The sequence below is a fragment of the Trachypithecus francoisi genome, unplaced genomic scaffold, assembly GCF_009764315.1.
Source record: "Trachypithecus francoisi isolate TF-2019V2 unplaced genomic scaffold, Tfra_2.0 Lachesis_group13, whole genome shotgun sequence".
Classification (NCBI taxonomy): domain Eukaryota; kingdom Metazoa; phylum Chordata; class Mammalia; order Primates; family Cercopithecidae; genus Trachypithecus; species Trachypithecus francoisi.
The window spans coordinates 95,180,250-95,197,950 of record NW_022681458.1 but is presented as its reverse complement, the minus strand read 5'-3'; the positions used below and the strand labels follow the sequence as shown (position 1 = coordinate 95,197,950).

At 35.2% G+C, this 17,701-nt stretch overlaps 2 protein-coding genes across 8 annotated transcripts in view; one reads left to right on the top strand and one right to left on the bottom strand.

Annotated features, from left to right (window-relative positions):
• ACVR2A (activin A receptor type 2A) overlaps positions 1 to 13,717 on the top strand; it is an 89,120-nt gene extending 75,403 nt beyond the window's left edge. The window contains exons 6-11 of the mRNA XM_033231573.1: positions 115 to 258; positions 1,278 to 1,423; positions 3,094 to 3,208; positions 5,851 to 5,989; positions 8,933 to 9,063; positions 9,998 to 13,717. Coding sequence (XP_033087464.1) covers positions 115 to 258; positions 1,278 to 1,423; positions 3,094 to 3,208; positions 5,851 to 5,989; positions 8,933 to 9,063; positions 9,998 to 10,192 — 870 coding nt within the window. The 3' untranslated portion in view covers positions 10,193 to 13,717. The remainder of the gene's footprint in view (positions 1 to 114; positions 259 to 1,277; positions 1,424 to 3,093; positions 3,209 to 5,850; positions 5,990 to 8,932; positions 9,064 to 9,997) is intronic.
• ORC4 (origin recognition complex subunit 4) overlaps positions 13,249 to 17,701 on the bottom strand; it is a 90,907-nt gene continuing 86,454 nt past the window's right edge. For 4 of the 7 annotated variants that reach the window (XM_033231577.1, XM_033231574.1, XM_033231578.1 and 1 more), the window contains one exon: positions 13,291 to 16,915. In XM_033231577.1, the coding sequence (XP_033087468.1) occupies positions 16,727 to 16,915 (189 nt within the window). In that variant the 3' untranslated portion in view covers positions 13,291 to 16,726. Of the gene's footprint in view, positions 16,916 to 17,701 lie in introns of all 7 variants that reach the window. The other 3 variants (XM_033231576.1, XM_033231575.1, XR_004441778.1) reach the window with 2 other exon arrangements.

Sequence of the window (17,701 nt, the reverse complement as noted above, 5' to 3'; positions counted from 1 at the left end):
TTTTTAATACTTTTTTGTTTTGTTTTACTTTGGAACTTATTTGAGTAATCTCTTAGACATGGTTTATTTACCCGTATTCCTTGTGTTCTTACTGTTCTTTCTTTTTGACTCTAGGACAAACAGTCATGGCAAAATGAATATGAAGTCTACAGTTTGCCTGGAATGAAGCATGAGAACATATTACAGTTCATTGGTGCAGAAAAACGAGGCACCAGTGTTGATGTGGATCTTTGGCTAATCACAGCATTTCATGAAAAGGTAAAACTATTTAACGTTTTACTTTAGTAAAGTCTGAATTGGCCTGCATACCTAATGTTGGCTATAAATCCCTCAGAGTTATTTTTCGTGACATGTTATAGTTGATTAATATTTAACCTGAAAATAAAAATCATTCTTGAATAAAAATGTTTTAAAAGGTAGTTTAGTTTAATAAAAGAGCAAAGATGGCAAATTTTTAACCTAAAACCCTACTCATATAAACCACCCTTTTGTTCCTTACTTCTTGTGCTGTAATTACTCTTACAAACATTTATTTTAGTATAGGTAATGCTTAGTAATTTTCACTTACCATTTACAATTCATTTTGATTACGTGAACCATTTTTTTCAGTTTTAATCAGTCTTGCTTAGTGACAAAACCAGAGTCAGGAAATTTATCTCATCTTTGATCTGTCACTAACTTGTAGGGTAATTATCACCAACACATAATTGCTAGTTTTCCTCAATTTTTCTACTTTTAGAGTCAGTGTGAAAGTACCATTAATGAAGTAGGAAATTTTGTTTTTGGTAATTGGTTTCATCATTGTGAAATGTAAGTGGTTCTTTTGCTTCTGTTAATTCTTGACCTAAAGGACAACAATAATCTCTAGAAGAATATTCTATATATTAGTTGTTGTTTTATGTTGTTATTTTGTGTTCTGCTACTCCCATGATGTAAGAACTCTATAGTCAGGATATTTTAACTTTTAAAATATTTTCTAGAACCTTAGATAGTCAACTAGTGTTTAAAACAAAAAACTTGTCTTATGGATTGGTGGAAATTGACTATTCTTGTAACAAAAGTTTAAAGCTCTGGTATTTCTTTCTGGTCAAATGTTTATTAATGTGAAATGGAAGGAAATTTTAACCATTCCAGAAAGATTGTTTCTTGGATATTATTTTTCCCTGAAAGGAAAGATATGTTGCCTTCCACAACCTCTTATAGGTAAAAAGAAAAGTCTCCTTATACATATGGCCTTTGTCAAGAACGTAAGTTTCTATTTTTCCGTCTTTTTTTAGGGTTCACTCTCAGACTTTCTTAAGGCTAATGTGGTCTCTTGGAATGAACTATGTCATATTGCAGAAACCATGGCTAGAGGATTGGCATATTTACATGAGGATATACCTGGCCTAAAAGATGGCCACAAACCTGCCATATCTCACAGGTAGACTATATTTGTATTGTTTTCCCAGATAATTGAGTGTACATTTACTAAACTTTTAAGCCTGTGGGTAAATTTTAATTTTTCCTTTGTTTTTCAGTCATGCTTTACAAGACAGTTGGTTTTCATTTATTTTTTAAAATTAGCTTTGAGATTGGCCAGGAAGTATTTTGGATAATGTATATGTTAACATTATTGGTAAAGTTTCATGATCTACTTCATCTCATTTCTGAAAGCATGATTGAAAATAAACTATATTTTCTCAGTCTCAAAGGAAAAAGACATTTGTTTTACCTCAAAACATGATATACTTTAAAGATGATTATAAATAGGGATTATTATCCAAGGGCACGTAACGAAGGAGAGACTTTGAATGTCTCCCTTGCTTGTTTTTTGAATGACCTTATTATCTTTACCCGGAGCCAAGGTAGAGGGAGGCATCACTTAAACAGTTGTCCGGTGAAGAAATAGTTCTTAGACCCAACACTTGTCGTGCCCGCAAAAGGAAAAATGATTGTGTCTTAAACATGGAGTTCAGTTTGCCATGTATTTAATTTTCTTGAACGTGGGATTCAATTTGTCGTCTCGTGTTCAATTTAAAGATGGTTGTTTGAAAAGTAGGCATTAACTGATTCATGGAACAAATACTTAGCTCATTGTCACCAGGTGATGTTTTAGGTTGCTCGGAGGCATTATTGTAAGTCAGCCTCTAATTTAGGTTCTGATTTTGCAAACTTTAAATGACGTCTACCTCAGAAATAACTCTTTCTTCTCACTTTCTTACGTGCAGTCTATTGGCCTCTTCTTGGATTTTCCCTTGCCCTACCTGGCCACATAGGGAATTAATCCTTAAGAATCCCCAAAGTTATTAAGAAAAGGTCCTGAAAGTCTTTTGAAACTAAGATTGATTGGCTTTTATAGCATTTGGGAGCGTCTACTCGTGCTTTCAATATCCCATTCTTGGTCTGTGTATCTGTACATAAATTTAACCACTAGTCATGGCATAGATGTATTTAATTAGGGTATAGTAATCTCTAGGATGAGCTAGTTGAGACAGGTGTATAGAAGAGGATATCTTATTGCCTTGAAACTGTTACCCTTTTCAGAACACCAGGATCTAGCTAGAGCAGTGTATGTTTATGGTAAAAAGTTTCTGTTATCCATGCCGTAAGATGCTTTTCTACAACCAGGTGGAAGAATATAAGAACCTCTATAATAAGGTATTATTCTAAAATGTAGGTCTCTACCAATAACCAGAAGGCCCCAATTCAGCTATATTTAAAAAATTTCTTCATTTTGGTTTAAATTTCAGTTTCTATGGGAGTTTGCAAGTAAGAACTCTAAAGTATTTTCTTAAAAAACAGTAGTTTTATGATTGGTAGGTGGATGACATAGGTGACATATCTTTTTGACATGGCAAATGTTTATATAACTGCATTATAGATAGGATTCCTTCTTATTGTCCATGTTATGAATAGGGGTTTGTCACTGTGCTCTTGTGTTAAAGGCTACATGGGGCCTCTGAGCTTTTTCTTTCTCCCTTTCTCTGCATTTCATAATTTTGAGTAACTATTTTTTCATAGCGTACATATTCCTCCTCTTTTCTGCTTTCAATAAAAAATTTAAAAGATAACTTGTTTAAACTTAATTTGAATACTCTTTTTATTTGCAAGGGACATCAAAAGTAAAAATGTGCTGTTGAAAAACAACCTGACAGCTTGCATTGCTGACTTTGGGTTGGCCTTAAAATTTGAGGCTGGCAAGTCTGCAGGCGATACCCATGGACAGGTAAGGATGATGCTTATAAAATATAAGAAAAAATAAACTTGTCCCATATTTTCTTAGAATGGCATGTCAGGACTGAATTAGTCTAACATTGTTGTGGTGTTTAAATCAGCATCTAATAGTGTTACGTGTTAAAGTTTCTGAGGAAGACATTTTCATATGATGGTAGAGGACTCAGGTGGTTTAGATTAAGCACTTCATAAAACAATAACTTAGACACATGTCATAGGATTCTTTTTGAAAAATTGATCAAAGAATAATCCAACACCTTTTAATAGACCTCATTCTTAGGGAATTCTTCTTATGAACTCAGTAGTTTTAGTCTGTTAGTTCTTTCACCATCGTAAGAAGAGTGGAAGAATAATTAGTCACTATCCTTACTACAGTGTATTAAGATTCCCTGTCCCTTTTCCCATGCAATAATAGTTTATTGCTTCTTGTTGTTTATTGCTTCATTCATTTCTTTAATCAACTTGATGGCTTTTCTCCAAATTCTCTCCAGAGTTCAGAGCACTTGTAAACCCCTGAATTAAATAACTCTGACACCTCTGTATACCTCTATGTGCACAGAGATCTTAGTAATAGGAACCTCTAGGAAGACCAGAAGGGAAAATAACATTATCCATACATTTTATTCTCAGAAACTTTGAGGCTGGAAAAGATGTTTTCATTCCTACAAGGTCACCTTTTATTTTTATTAATTAATTAATTAATTATTAATTAATGAGACAGAGTCTCACTCTGTCACTCAGGCTGGAGTGCAGTGGCATGATCTTGGCTCACTGCAGCCTCTGCCTCCCGAGTTCAAGTGATTCTCCTGGCTCAGCTTCCCGAGTAGCTGGGATTACACGCATGCACCACCATGCCCAGCTAATGTTTGTATTTTTACTGGAGACGGGGTTTCATCAAGTTGGCCAGACTTGTATTGAGCTCCTGACCTCAAGTGATCATCCCACCTTGGCCTCCCAAAGTGCTGGGATTATTGGCGTGAGCCACCATGCCCAGCCAAGATCACCTTTTAAATCGGGGAAACCAGTTCAACCTAAAAGGTGACATTTTCTATGAAGCTAAATGATTCAGGCCTTTGACATGATCATTTCTTCACCTTTCATATCATGTAAATTATTTGACCAACTAATTCTTAGCTTTCTTTTCCCCAGCATATCCTGTTGGTTCCTGAGGACACGTTTTTTAAGCAGTCATGGCACCACAATTTTTGGCAATATTGACTAACGGTTTAAGAATGTTGTTTGGGGTAATGGTCAGTAGCCATGTAGCTCTAGAAAAGTTGACTGCAAATATATATGGGAATGGATGCAATTTTGTGGAGACTACTACCAAAGTTGTGTAGGAAGCCTGAGGACAAACTTCTAAGCTAATTGAATGATTGACTATCATAAGACTAAATTCTGGGAACATATTCTTAATTTGGTACCTCATAAGCCCTCCCTCCCCTATTTTTTGAGAAAAAAGTTTGTGACTCATTCATGTCATATTTTAACTCCTTCACAATTGTGTTCTATGATTAGTTAAAAATTAATTGCTTACAGTAATGACTCCTCGACTTTAGATTTCATGGACCAGAAAATTTCAAAAATATCTGGAGGGACTTGCATGTTATTGCACATTTTATATAGTACAAAGAACACATATAAAAGGGGACATTTTATGTCCACATGGTAAATAAACCATAATCTTGTAATAAAAGAGGTAGGTACTTTGGATGGCATACATTTACCTTTAAGAGAAAAGTAGGTTTTAGGGAAACAGTCACTGATAGCACAATTAAAATAATTATTCAGAGTAGTAAATTTTTTAAAAGTACAGCCACTTTTCCCTTTAATGTGTTCTCCTTGAACTTTAGTGATCTGTCTTTATTCTTAAAACAATCTCTGTTACATGTACATTTGCATAAATTGCCCAACTTTTAGTCTAGAGTAGAGATTATAGTCACCTAAGGATGGAGCTTTATGGACGTACCAATATCTAGACTGTTCTCTAGTTCTGATATATCACAAGTATGTTGTGATGTACCCAGCTATCTCACAAATATTTTTAAGCATTCATATATGAATGTTGTCAAGCACCAACCAAAGCTAGCTGTACTAGCTTAGTAACCATAGTTACAGTACTAAGAAATGCCAAATTGTTGGGGACAGATATAAATAAAGGACTCCAAGACAGAAGAATTTATGAATAAACAAATACCTAGATTTTGTACAGATAGAACTTTTTAATGTCAGTGTGTCCTTTACTTAGCTAATTCTTTTTACAACATTAGTTTTTTTTAATACAGAGAAAAGGCCTCAAAAAAGTTTTTTTTTTTTTAAGCTACATTTCAAACAGTATGCAAAGGTAAAATTGAGACGTATGCAGCATCCTTCTCCCAGCTGACCATCGGTTCAGTTTCTTGTGATTACATCCAGAAAGGGGAACATAAAAACTTCTAAGTCTGTAGCAGCATAATGTCTGTTTGATGCATTTTTTAAGTATACACAGAAGGATCTTACTATTTATACGCTATAGTCTGGTATACCTTACCCTGGGAATAGACCACATTTGGTTTTGATTCATCTTACAAATCATACAGTGTTAGTTCATAAAGTTAATGAATGAGTACTCTTTGCTTTTAACATCTTTTTCAGGTTGGTACCCGGAGGTATATGGCTCCAGAGGTATTAGAGGGTGCTATAAACTTCCAAAGGGATGCATTTTTGAGGATAGATATGTACGCCATGGGATTAGTCCTATGGGAACTGGCTTCTCGCTGTACTGCTGCAGATGGTAAGGGAAAAAATATTTTTAAAAAAGATATATATGCCTACCACACATGTATGAAAAGGGATGATACACTTCAAGGTAATATTTTAAAGTATAGTTTTTTTTTTTTTTTTTTTAATTGACTCCAAGAGGTGGTAGAGAATTCAGGAGGCAGAGGAGCAGAGTGTTGGGTAGGACAGAAAAGGAATTGCTATGTATTGATCCTTTACTAGCTATATTACTGGACACTTCACATACCTTAAGGTTATTTCCTAAAAGAGCTTCAGAGGTAGTTATTATGCTTTACATACGAGGAAATTGAGATGCAGAGAAATTAAGTAGTTTGCCTACTTTAGCCTCAAACTGGTAAATGATGAAACCTAGATTTGAAACTCTGATCCAGACATAGGGAGAGGTCTGCTTTAAGGTTGTATGGGTCCTGCCTCCCAGGTTAAAGGGTTTCTATTACTTGTTCTTGTTATTGAAGTCCATGTTAAGTCTTATAGATATTTGCTTTTATTTATTTATTTTTCTGGATAAACTTTCAGACGATATTCTTAGTGTGACAGAACTATAGCGTTTCAAGCACTCTCTCTTTAGTATTCCTTCATAAGGTCTTTACTCTGTCTTCAAGTATGTTGCGGCGTTTTTTGTTTTGAATAATATAAGACAAACTTGCCGACTGCTAAACTCCTAAACAGATGTAAATGAGCTTAATCTGTTTATTAAGTTTTAATTTATAATTGTCTAAAACCTTCCTGTGATTGTCAAAGACCATAGGAGAAATTGTGAATATTTTAAGTTATAACCAACGTAACCTGTGTTACTAACAATATTTTATTTTCTGAGTACTGTAATAGGCTCTCATTGTACGACAGATTGCCAGTGGAATATGAAATTCAATATGGGGTACTATTAAAGGGAATTTAATAGAGTGCTCAGAAATGGGCACATAGTCTATAGGCATTCTTCTGGGATTGAGGGATTGGCTTGGGAGTCAGTGCTAAACCCACGAAAAGTTGAAGCAATTTGGGAATAATTTTAGAAGTCTTTAGGAAGAAGAGTAAGAATTCAGACTATTTTGAGTCAAAGTGGAAGAGGAATTACATTTATGATGTGCATTTATGGAAGCAGAAGTAGGTTAGCTGGCAGATGTTATAGGAAAATATATTTTATAAGAACTTGATTAATATGAACTCTTCATAGCAAATCATTGGATTAAGTAATTTAGGAGACACAAGACCCTGTTCTCAAGTAATACACAGTTTAGTTAGGGCAATAAAATATATCCTGGACAATTAAATCTAGAGTAAGCTAAGTGTGAGTTGTCTAGCCCATTCCCCAGTACTGCATAGGTATTCAGTAAATGTTTCTGGATGAGCACAATACTTAAGAAATACAAGCATGTGTTTTAGGAGTTTAGGGGAGAAATTGCTTTGTTTATGGGGGAGAGGAGTTATCCGAGAAGTTCTTTTGGAAAAAGAAAAGGCTAGATACTGATTTTTCTTAAATACCATGAAATAATTTCAGAGTCAGGCATTTCTGACTCTTATGTCAGAACCCAACTCTTTAGTCAGAAATTGGGGTAGAGAGGATAGTGTGAGCATTAATTGCTAAAGTAGGTGCTTTCACATTTGTTGATGGTTACTTGTTTGTTAAATGAAGTAGTTCTCAAACTTTAATGTGGCATACCAGATTCTTAGGAATCTTGTTAAAATTTAGATTCTGACTCAGTAGGTCTGGGTTGAAGCCTGAGAATCTACGTTTCTTAAAAACTAAGCTACCAGTTGACGGCAGTGTTGCTGGCCTGTAGACCACATAAGTGTTGGTTGAATAGACACCTTAGAATGTCAGTACTCTGTCACTGGAAGTGCTCAAGCAGAGACCAACTGTCCGGCCATAAAGAATTCTTATATTTGAAGAGGAGTAAGTTAGATGATCCCTTTATGATTCATTGTGTTCTATCCAGGAGTATTTACTGCATTTCAAGAGCTTCACAAAATTGGTGTTTATGCACACATACAGCTGGTCACTGATACTGCTCAGTGGTGACCTGTGTCTGTCAAAGGAAGGCAATCTAGCAATTAAAACCACAGACTTCAGAGTTATTCAGAGAGTTGGGTTCAATTCCAGCTCTACCGTTTAACAGCTGTATGTCTTTGTGCAAATTATGTAACTTTTCTGAGCTGCTTATAAGGTAAATAGAGGTAGTGCCATCTTAACTCTGTGAAGTAAGTAATATATGTAAAGTTCCTGATCAGGATAGGTGCTCACTGGATATTAGTTATTATTAACTCCTAAATATAATTTTCTATTTATCTGAGTAGGCCTAAGAAAAAAGGAATTATTTATATTGTTTAATCTTGTCTATGAAGGCATATCCTGACTTGTTGGAACCCCTAGTTGGAGAGCCTGTTTGTGATTTTCTAAAAAATAAACGTACTTTTTGGCAGCTGTTGTGAGGGAGTATAGAGAAGAGGTATGACTCTGAGGTGCATAATTCCTCATGTGGGGCATGCAGGGGGGTTGGATATGCCATAGAATAAGCATGGTTATAATACATTGAACCTAGAGCCTCCAGAGATGGAAGCACCACTGTTAACATTCTGATCTGAACTGTAAGGATTGAGTACCCTAAAGGGATATTATATAACCTTAATTTACAAATACTGATTGTTCCTTATGTTCTTGATGCAGATGGAAATAGGCATCCTTTATACCTAGACAAGAAAGCTCCTTATACAATCTTTAAGGGAAATACATGCCAAATTATAGACCTTTTCATTTCTCATGTTAGTTTGGTCACACTATGGTATAAGTACAGTTGAGAATCTGTTTCTCTTCTGTCCTCATAGCATGTAAACAGTTCGGAAAAGGTGACAGAGTATATTTTAGAAAGTTTGTACCAGTTTGAAAGTCAGGAGGATTTTAATGAAAATGATTTATTTTTCTTTTCTTAATTTTCAGGACCTGTAGATGAATACATGTTGCCATTTGAGGAGGAAATTGGCCAGCATCCATCTCTTGAAGACATGCAGGAAGTAGTTGTGCATAAAAAAAAGAGGCCTGTTTTAAGAGATTATTGGCAGAAACATGCTGTAAGTTATCCAGTTAGCTTTTCATTTGAAATTCCAATAAAACACTTTTCAGAGGAATTATTTATCTCTGCACATTTCTCTTTCTTCAAGTATTTTCTGGGAGGTGATCTTCACACAGGATATTCTAGAGCTCTGGATGCAGAATTAGGACTATGTCTGTATACCCCTGAAGGTGACTGTAAACTTACAGAGCTTTAGAGGGCTTTTGTCTCAATGGTCCTGCACAGAAGAGTGTGTCATCTAGTTTCCCAGGGAAAAGGCATGCCAGACTCGGAACCTGTGGATAGTTGGGTAACTTTGCTGATGACCACTTCCAATATGATAACATTTTAGAAAGTTTATGAAGCACCAGGTTTTCTCCTCTCTATGGGAATTGGTTGTAGCCTTTTGATTTCACCTTAGAGAAGACTTTCAAGTCTTAAGAGTGCTTTAAAACTAGAGACCAGGCATACAATAGTATTGCCTGGTTATATTGGTCTAAATATAACTAGAAACATGGCTAAAACCAGGTAGATAAATCTCAAAAGGGGCTTTCTGCTCTTCTGTTTAATTGTAAGATAGAAATGCTGATATTAACTAAGAAAATAATAAAAATGGTTAGGTCCCCCTTTATCCTTGATTTTTGAGTCCATTTGAAGGGTTAGCATTGAAATGACCTGGTTTGTGAACAAGGGATAGAGTTTTTTTTGTTTGTTTGGTTTTTTTTGGCGTTAAAAAAAAATTCCTGTTGTGATAATCTCATGCTTAAAAAGAAAAAAAAAAGTTCTCTTTATGCTTTTCTTCATGATTCTGCACATGGTATTCAATAAAAGTGACTGTTGACAGAAACTTCTTTGACCCAGAAAACTAGCCATTTCTTCATGAAAATTTTATTCTATTTCCTAATAGAAAACAAAAATTGCTGTGGCGTTTGAGTATGTTTTTCTCCTTTTAGGGAATGGCAATGCTCTGTGAAACCATTGAAGAATGTTGGGATCACGACGCAGAAGCCAGATTATCAGCTGGATGTGTAGGTGAAAGAATTACCCAGATGCAGAGACTAACAAATATTATTACCACAGAGGACATTGTAACAGTGGTCACAATGGTGACAAATGTTGACTTTCCTCCCAAAGAATCTAGTCTATGATGGTTGCGCCATCTGTGCACACTAAGAAATGGGACTCTGAACTGGAGCTGCTAAGCTAACGAAACTGCGTACAGTTTATTCTGTGTAAAATGAGTAGGATGTCTCTTGGAAATGTTAAGAAAGAAGACCCTTTGTTGAAAAACGTTGCTCTGGGAGACTTACTGCATTGCCGACAGCACAGATGTGAAGGACATGAGACTAAGAGAAACCTTGCAAACTCTATAAAGAAACTTTTGAAAAAGTGTACATGAAGAATGTAGCCCTCTCCAAATCAAGGATCTTTTGGACCTGGCTAATGGAGTGTTTGAAAACTGACATCAGATTTCTTAATGTCTGTCAGAAGACACTAATTCCTTAAATGAACTACTGCTATTTTTTTTAAATCAAAAACTTCATTTCAGATTTTAAAAAGGGTAACTTGTTTTTATTGCATTTGCTGTTGTTGTTTCTATAAATGACTATTGTAATGCCAATATGACACAGCTTGTGAATGTTTAGTGTGCTGCTGTTCTGTGTACATAATGTCATCAAAGTGGGGTACAGTAAAGAGGCTTCCAAGCATTACTTTAACCTCCCTCAACAAGGTATACCTCAGTTCCACGGTTGCTAAATTATAAAATTGAAAACACTAACAAAATTTGAATAATAAATCAATCCATGTTTTGTAACAAATTCACTGTGTTATTTAAGGGAAAAAAGGTAAGCTATGCTTAGTGCCAACAGTAAGTGGCCATTCGTAAAGCAGTGTTTTAGCATTTCTTGTGCTGGCTTGTAATGTAGGGAAAAAAAGTGCTGTTTTTTGAAAAGATGGTGTCATTTCCCCCTTCTTCCCATGTTTTAAAGCCCCATCTTATATCCAGTTCCCAAAATTTGCATACTTACCTAAGTATTTTTTTTAGGTGTGCTGTGTTTGGGGAATATTTGAAAATTTAAAGCATGATATAAAATTTTTTTAAGTGAGCTGTGACACTGGAAAGCTCTTCATTTTGTCTTTTAAAATAGTTTTTTCTATTTATATATGTAAAATTGTAGTGTATTTCTTTTCACCAAACAGTGTGTGGGACATGAATATCACTGTTTAGGATCACCTCAGGAAGTGTCGTTACCCAGAATTCCTCACTGTCTGCTTTGAGACTTGTAACTTTATCACTATACTTCTGCTTGGTGCCATCTTGTCAGAGTAATATTTGATGTCTGTGATATGTAAAGAATTATCCTAGGATAGAGATATTAAACTTTAAGCAGATTTCAGATGTTACTGCTTTAAAACAAATCAGGGATAACAAATTAAACATATAACTTAAAATATGCAATGACATTTAGAGGTAACCAATGTTGATATAGGTAACATAGCCTAGCCACCTCCCCAAAATTGCTTTTACAACTAACACTGATATTAATTTAGGATAGTTCATGCCTTATCCTTGCTAAGAAAATGGAATTGATGGTAGGCAGGTGCCAAAGTGCTTTTCAATACCATATTACGTTAGAATACAATTGGATTCTTCCTCAGATTTATACAGGCCAAAGTAAAACATTAATTTCCTGAATTTCCAGATTACCAATCAACAAATAGCCAGTATTATGCCATGTTATTTCTGTCAGGTCATTTTAAAATCCATACGTTAATTTTATGAAAGAATTTTTTACATGTCACTGTCAGGAGCTCACTGTGAATGTGTTGTCTTCAAATCGTTATTTAACCACACAGTACACTACATTTTACATATATGTACGTAATCTCTGGGAATAGTAAATTATGTTATTTATAAAAAATACATAGGTCAACAGACTTTAAGCAGGGAGGAAAAGAAGAGGAATAGCGTCTGTGTGCCACAGACCATTCAGGACTGTCACGCGTGTCCCCATGGTTTCATTGTATTCCTAGCAATTCCCTTTTCAATGTTGAGTTCACCTCTATTTCATAGAGTACTTGGTCTCTCCATTTCTTGATCTGGCTTTGCTTCCATTTAAAAACTAATCAACAAGGGAAAATACTGAGAATGTGCATACAAGAAAATCATTAATTTTCTGAAGATGAATTTCTACCTGTTGTGAACATTCAACTTTCTTTTTAAAAGTTAAAAAAAATCAAAACAAAAATAAACAAGGGATATTATGATGTTTGGCTTATGTGAGTACTAGAGATAAATTTTTTTAAAACCAGTTATTCACAATATAAAATGTTTTCAAGTTAGAAAAATTTTTTAGAAATCCTGGGTATTGTATTTAACTGTAGCTAACCAATTTTAAAACTTGTATTCTTTTGAGAACTATGATTAATAGAAAAACTTTTTTATAAGCAGTAAAATAAGAATGTTCCAGTGACTACCTGTCCTTATACCTAGTCTTGTTAAAACTTTCTTTTGCAGGGTATTTAGTGTTTGGTTTACAGTCAGTGCAGAGTGGGCAAGTTAACAGAAAGTTTGAGCTAGAGATACTGGAAAAAAAGAAAGATCAAAGAAAGAGAAAAATGGTGATCCATTTTGGGGCAAACTGAAACCCCGCAAATAACTCTTTCCTCATGTGTATGGTGCTCCTCATGACTCGTCTTGTTTTTTGCCTTTCTGATACCCATCAGAACTGCTGCTGCTCTAACTTATACTCTTTACCTTGCCCAGATCTCCGCGTAAGGAATGCTTTATGATCAACTTGCCATAGGACTGATGGATTAACCAGTGTTCAGCTTTATTTGAAGTCTATGCCCTGCACAGCTCTTGTATGTATTTTAGATGCTAGAAGTTTTTTTTAGCATGTGATGTGTGATTCTTGTTTGAATTCTAGGTACCTTGTGAATTCCAGAAAAAGAGACTGTGCCTCACGATTGTTAGTCCCATGAACTTGCACTATCTTTCATGATGATGTTTTGCAAATACAATCAGGAAAAAAACCCAACACCTTTGGAATTTAAAATAGAATCATATCATGAAATTTAAAAATCTCTTTGGTCGCGTTTCCTCACCTCTAAGTAACAGCTACATTTAAGTAAAATGCAGGTGGTAGGGAAAAAAACCATGGCCAGATAGTTGTTTAGTGGAATAAACTGATTACTGGTCTTTTTTTTTTTTTTTTAAAGAAAGAAGCTTCATCACAGATACTTTCCAGTTTCTCGTTTTTACTTTTTGAAAGATTACTTTTTAGGAACATTTGGTATGATAATGCATAAAATTATCAATTTGTGGGCAAAATGATACAAGTAGCATCTTGATTGAACATCATTTACCTCAGATATTCAACCAGCAGTACGTTTTTTATGCAGTCTCAACCCATATCCCATTTGTTACCTCTCAGAATATTGGTAAGCAGTTATTTCCGCTTTACTCTGTATTTCTTGTGTTTTGGGCACAGGTTATTGTACTACTGTCAAATCGTACTTGCTATTTTTTCTGCAAGTATTTAACAGAAAGCTTAAAATCCCCGTAAAACCCCACCTTGGATAAGTGATTGTTAAATATTGTACAAATAAAATGTATGCTATCCCCATTCCATCCCCAAGTTAAATAAAAAAAAAAAAAATGAATATGGTATGATTTGCATATGCAGTTTTTCTTTAGCTATGTGTTCTTAAAGAGGGGAGTGGTAGTTTTGTAACTTATAGTGAGGCTTACACCCTGACAACTGCAAGAATGAGGATAGTGGTGAGTGAAGGGCGATTTGTTAATTATGGTATTTCCCTGTCTAAACAGATTATATTCCCACTCAAGTATGTGTGTTGGTCCTGCCAGTATTAGGAAGCAGACGCTTGTTGGCATTGTGTCACACAGTACACACGAATGGATTATCAGATTTTCTAGGGCAAAGGTGAAGGACGGGGCAGCACTTAGATTATGGTGGTTTGAAAGAAACTGAATTGCTTTCTAAACCAGATGAGGCCGAGAATGCGAACCATGGTGAAATATGCATGGAAACTCTACAGAAAATACTGAAGTGTTTCTTACAGTGTTTTCTGCAAAACAGTGATTCGTTAGGACATGAATAGGTATTCCGTTTTCAACATATACAGCGTTATGATACAGTAAGTTTGGACCAAACAGGTATTCATTCCCCAGAGCCTTTCACGTGCATGAGAATCAGTCATTTTAACAAGAATTCTGTTTCTGGTGGGCCACTTGGAGGGAACACAGATGTAAAAAACACACTGAAATATTCCTCCTTCACCTGCTTTTCAGTCTGAGGTAGTCAGATTGAAAAGCAGTTCATGCTTTTTTGGTTCTATTTTTCCTTCTCTAGTAAATGAAGAAAATATCTTGAAGCTATATGTATAAGTTTACATTATTCTTGAACCGCTTTTTAAACTAGGGTTTTTCAGACTTGTTTTTATTGATGACAATTTAAGCAATTTAAGAGATGAAGTTAGCTCAAAACTCTGGCAAATAGACTTTAGCTTTTTTGTATGAGGGAATATGGAAAGGCCAACAATCAACACTGCTCCTCCCCACAAAAATGCTTTGGGACTATAATAGGCATCTACTTCATTGGTGTAACTTTTCCTAATGTATTTTTTGAATTTGCTTTTAACTGTTTCATGTTTACCTCAATTGGTACTTAGTCTTAAAATCTGTGTACTTGGTTATTGATGGATCTTCTGTAGCGCTTACGTAGCCAGTGAGACAGATGAGGGCTGTCAGCTTTTAAGTAACATCTTAAGCTAATAAGAAATTGCAATCCTCAAGTCATTTCGTGAGGCTGTTACCCTTTAAGACAAATAATACTTTCCTCAAATAGTTTAGAAAATTTTTAAAAGGGTCAGTTAGAGCATAAGTGTAAAATTCTTGCTTCTAGTATATAATAGTGATGTTACCACATTAAGTATTTTGGTGAAATATCCCCTAAAAATGTGTAGACTATGGCATAGAATCAGTATCCAAGCATTAGCCTGAATGAGACTGCTGAAAAGTAAATGACAGGGATCTGAATACTTACAAGGTTTTTTGCAGGGAAGGAAAGGCTGTGTATGCAAAAGAATACATTGTAACTACTGAAGAGCTACTTTTATGTACAGAAATTTTTTATTCCACTTTGTATCCAAGATTTCATTAAAACATTGTGCCTTAGAGCATACTTTAAAAACTATTTGGTAAGGAATCCACTGTCGAACTTCAGGTTTTAATAGCACTGGCTTTGGTGTTAAACTGAGTTGAATTCCAAGCCTGCTGGCTATTCCCAGCATTGCTACTGCTGTGTTAGTTTTCTAATCTGTAAATAACAGTACCTACATCTCACAGGGCCTCTAACAGTTAAATGGATTGTAAGCTGCACAAGCATAGAGACAGTCTGTCTTTTGTAAACCTCCCATGCACACAGTAGGCAATCAAATATTCTTGAACAAATGAAGTGACTTAAGTGCTTATTAAACTTCATTTTAAATATATGCCTCTGTTAATTCATGGATCTTGGAACTTACTTAAAAGACAATGCTTTGATTGACATGTCCACATTCCTCAGGGATTTACTTTTTGATACAGGTTCAGTTAACTTTGTCATACATGTCTCATTACTTTTGGGAGTGCTTTTCCAGAAATCTCTGGTACAGTCACGTCACTTCATGATGGGGCTATGTTCTGAGAAATGTGTCTCTGGGTGATTTCATCATTGGATGAACATCACAGAATGTACTTACACAAACCCTGATGGTATATAGCCTGTTACACACCTAGGCTATGCATAAGGCCTAGCCTATTACTCTTAGGCTACAACGCTGTACAGAATGTTACTGTAATCATACTGTAGGCAACTGTAACACACTGGTAAACATTTGTATATTCAAACATAGAAAAGGTACAGTAAAAATATGGTATAATCTTATGAGACCACCCTCATATATACAATGTCACGGACCAAAATGTTATGTGGTGCCATGACTATACTTGTTAAGAAGGCAAATTCCAATCCTTTTGACCTATGGTAAGCTCAACAATCTGTAATTTTAGAAAATCCTACAAGGGATTCTGATGTGGATGGTATGAGTACCACATTTTGAGGTATCTAGAAGAAAAATCTTCAAACTCCTTGGGGTTTTCCTTCCATGTGAACCATCATCTGACTAAGCTGGTTAGTCTCCTGCACTAGAAAACCTGAGTCTGGGATAGAATCCAAAATTTGCATGTGGACAGGAAAAAACCCTGCAGCAAACCTACTGTACCAAAGGTTACTTATACTTCAGTTGTTACCATTGTTTTTTCACTCCTTTGGTTTAAGGTTTGTAAAGACATCTAGCTGTTAGGTTGAAGTGAGCTCTTCAAATAGACCATTATATATATAAGTGTTAAAAAAGCACATGGTCTAGTCCCTAAAACAGTCATATTTTATTCTTCTGAACTGCTACTTACAAAGTAATCTCAATTACTGAAATTATAAATCATGTAACTGTTCATGACTAAAAGGCAAGACACAGCCAAGACAGTAGACATGCAAGTCTCACATAAATACAAAAATATTTATAGAATGTTTAGTATTATCATGTTAAAGGACAATAGTTTTTCCTTCTCTACAGAAGTATGAATGAAATGCCAAAGTTGAAGTCACTGGTTATATTCATAACCAGCTCAGTGAGGATGTTGCCCACTGCCTCACATCTGTAGGACAGTTGGGATATTTCTGCAGAGCATTCATAATTTGAGTATTATCCAAAAGCAGTTTCATCAGCTGGTACTCTCTCTGTGAATTTCCTGAAGTTCTTTCCATGGGCTTTATTAATTCTAATTGTTGCAAGTGTTCAAAAGCCTAAAAGATGAAAGAAATAGTTTAGGTTGAATAGGAGAGGAAAATAACAACTCTCCTGTTCTCTCCCAGAGAACAGTTAGTGTTTTGGTCAGCTGCAGAACAGAGTACTGGGAAACAAACTAACAACTATCAATAGGACTAAAAAAACTCTCACAACCCCATAAAAACTCATATTATCAGGTAAAACAGTGTCAATGCACACTTGTCCATATATTGTTGAATGTAAACATGGCAAACTTTAATTCAATATATACAATAATGGTTTTCTTCCTGGCCTCATTCTCTATCATAGTTCCTCCTAGTACTTTAATTAGTAAAGTGTTTCCAGTTCTCTGTAAAAACCCAAGAATCAGATAAGACTTTCTGATCGATTACCTAAGCTACTCAGATTTGCATTTATATTTTGTCTGTCTCACCTTTGCTTTGCTATGTAAAAAGTTAACAACTGTAACAAAGAGGGAGGCAGAAAAAGACCCTGGAGTCAACTAGGCATATTCAGCTGATCCTGTAAGTAAAGGATTCAACAGGGTGGTATGGACATGGAGAGGGGACAGGCTCCTGTTTCCTCTAAGAAGTCAGACTGAGACTGTCACAACATTCTTTCATTTTCCCCATCTTAATAGGGCTCTTTCCTGTCTGCTTCCTCTTATCCTTAATATTCACGTATTATATCTTTTCTAACCTTCAGTGTTGTGTTAGGTACGTTATTAGGGTATGAAAAAAACTGAAACCATTAAATCATGATATACTAACCATTAAATAACGATACAATGAAATAGATTCCTG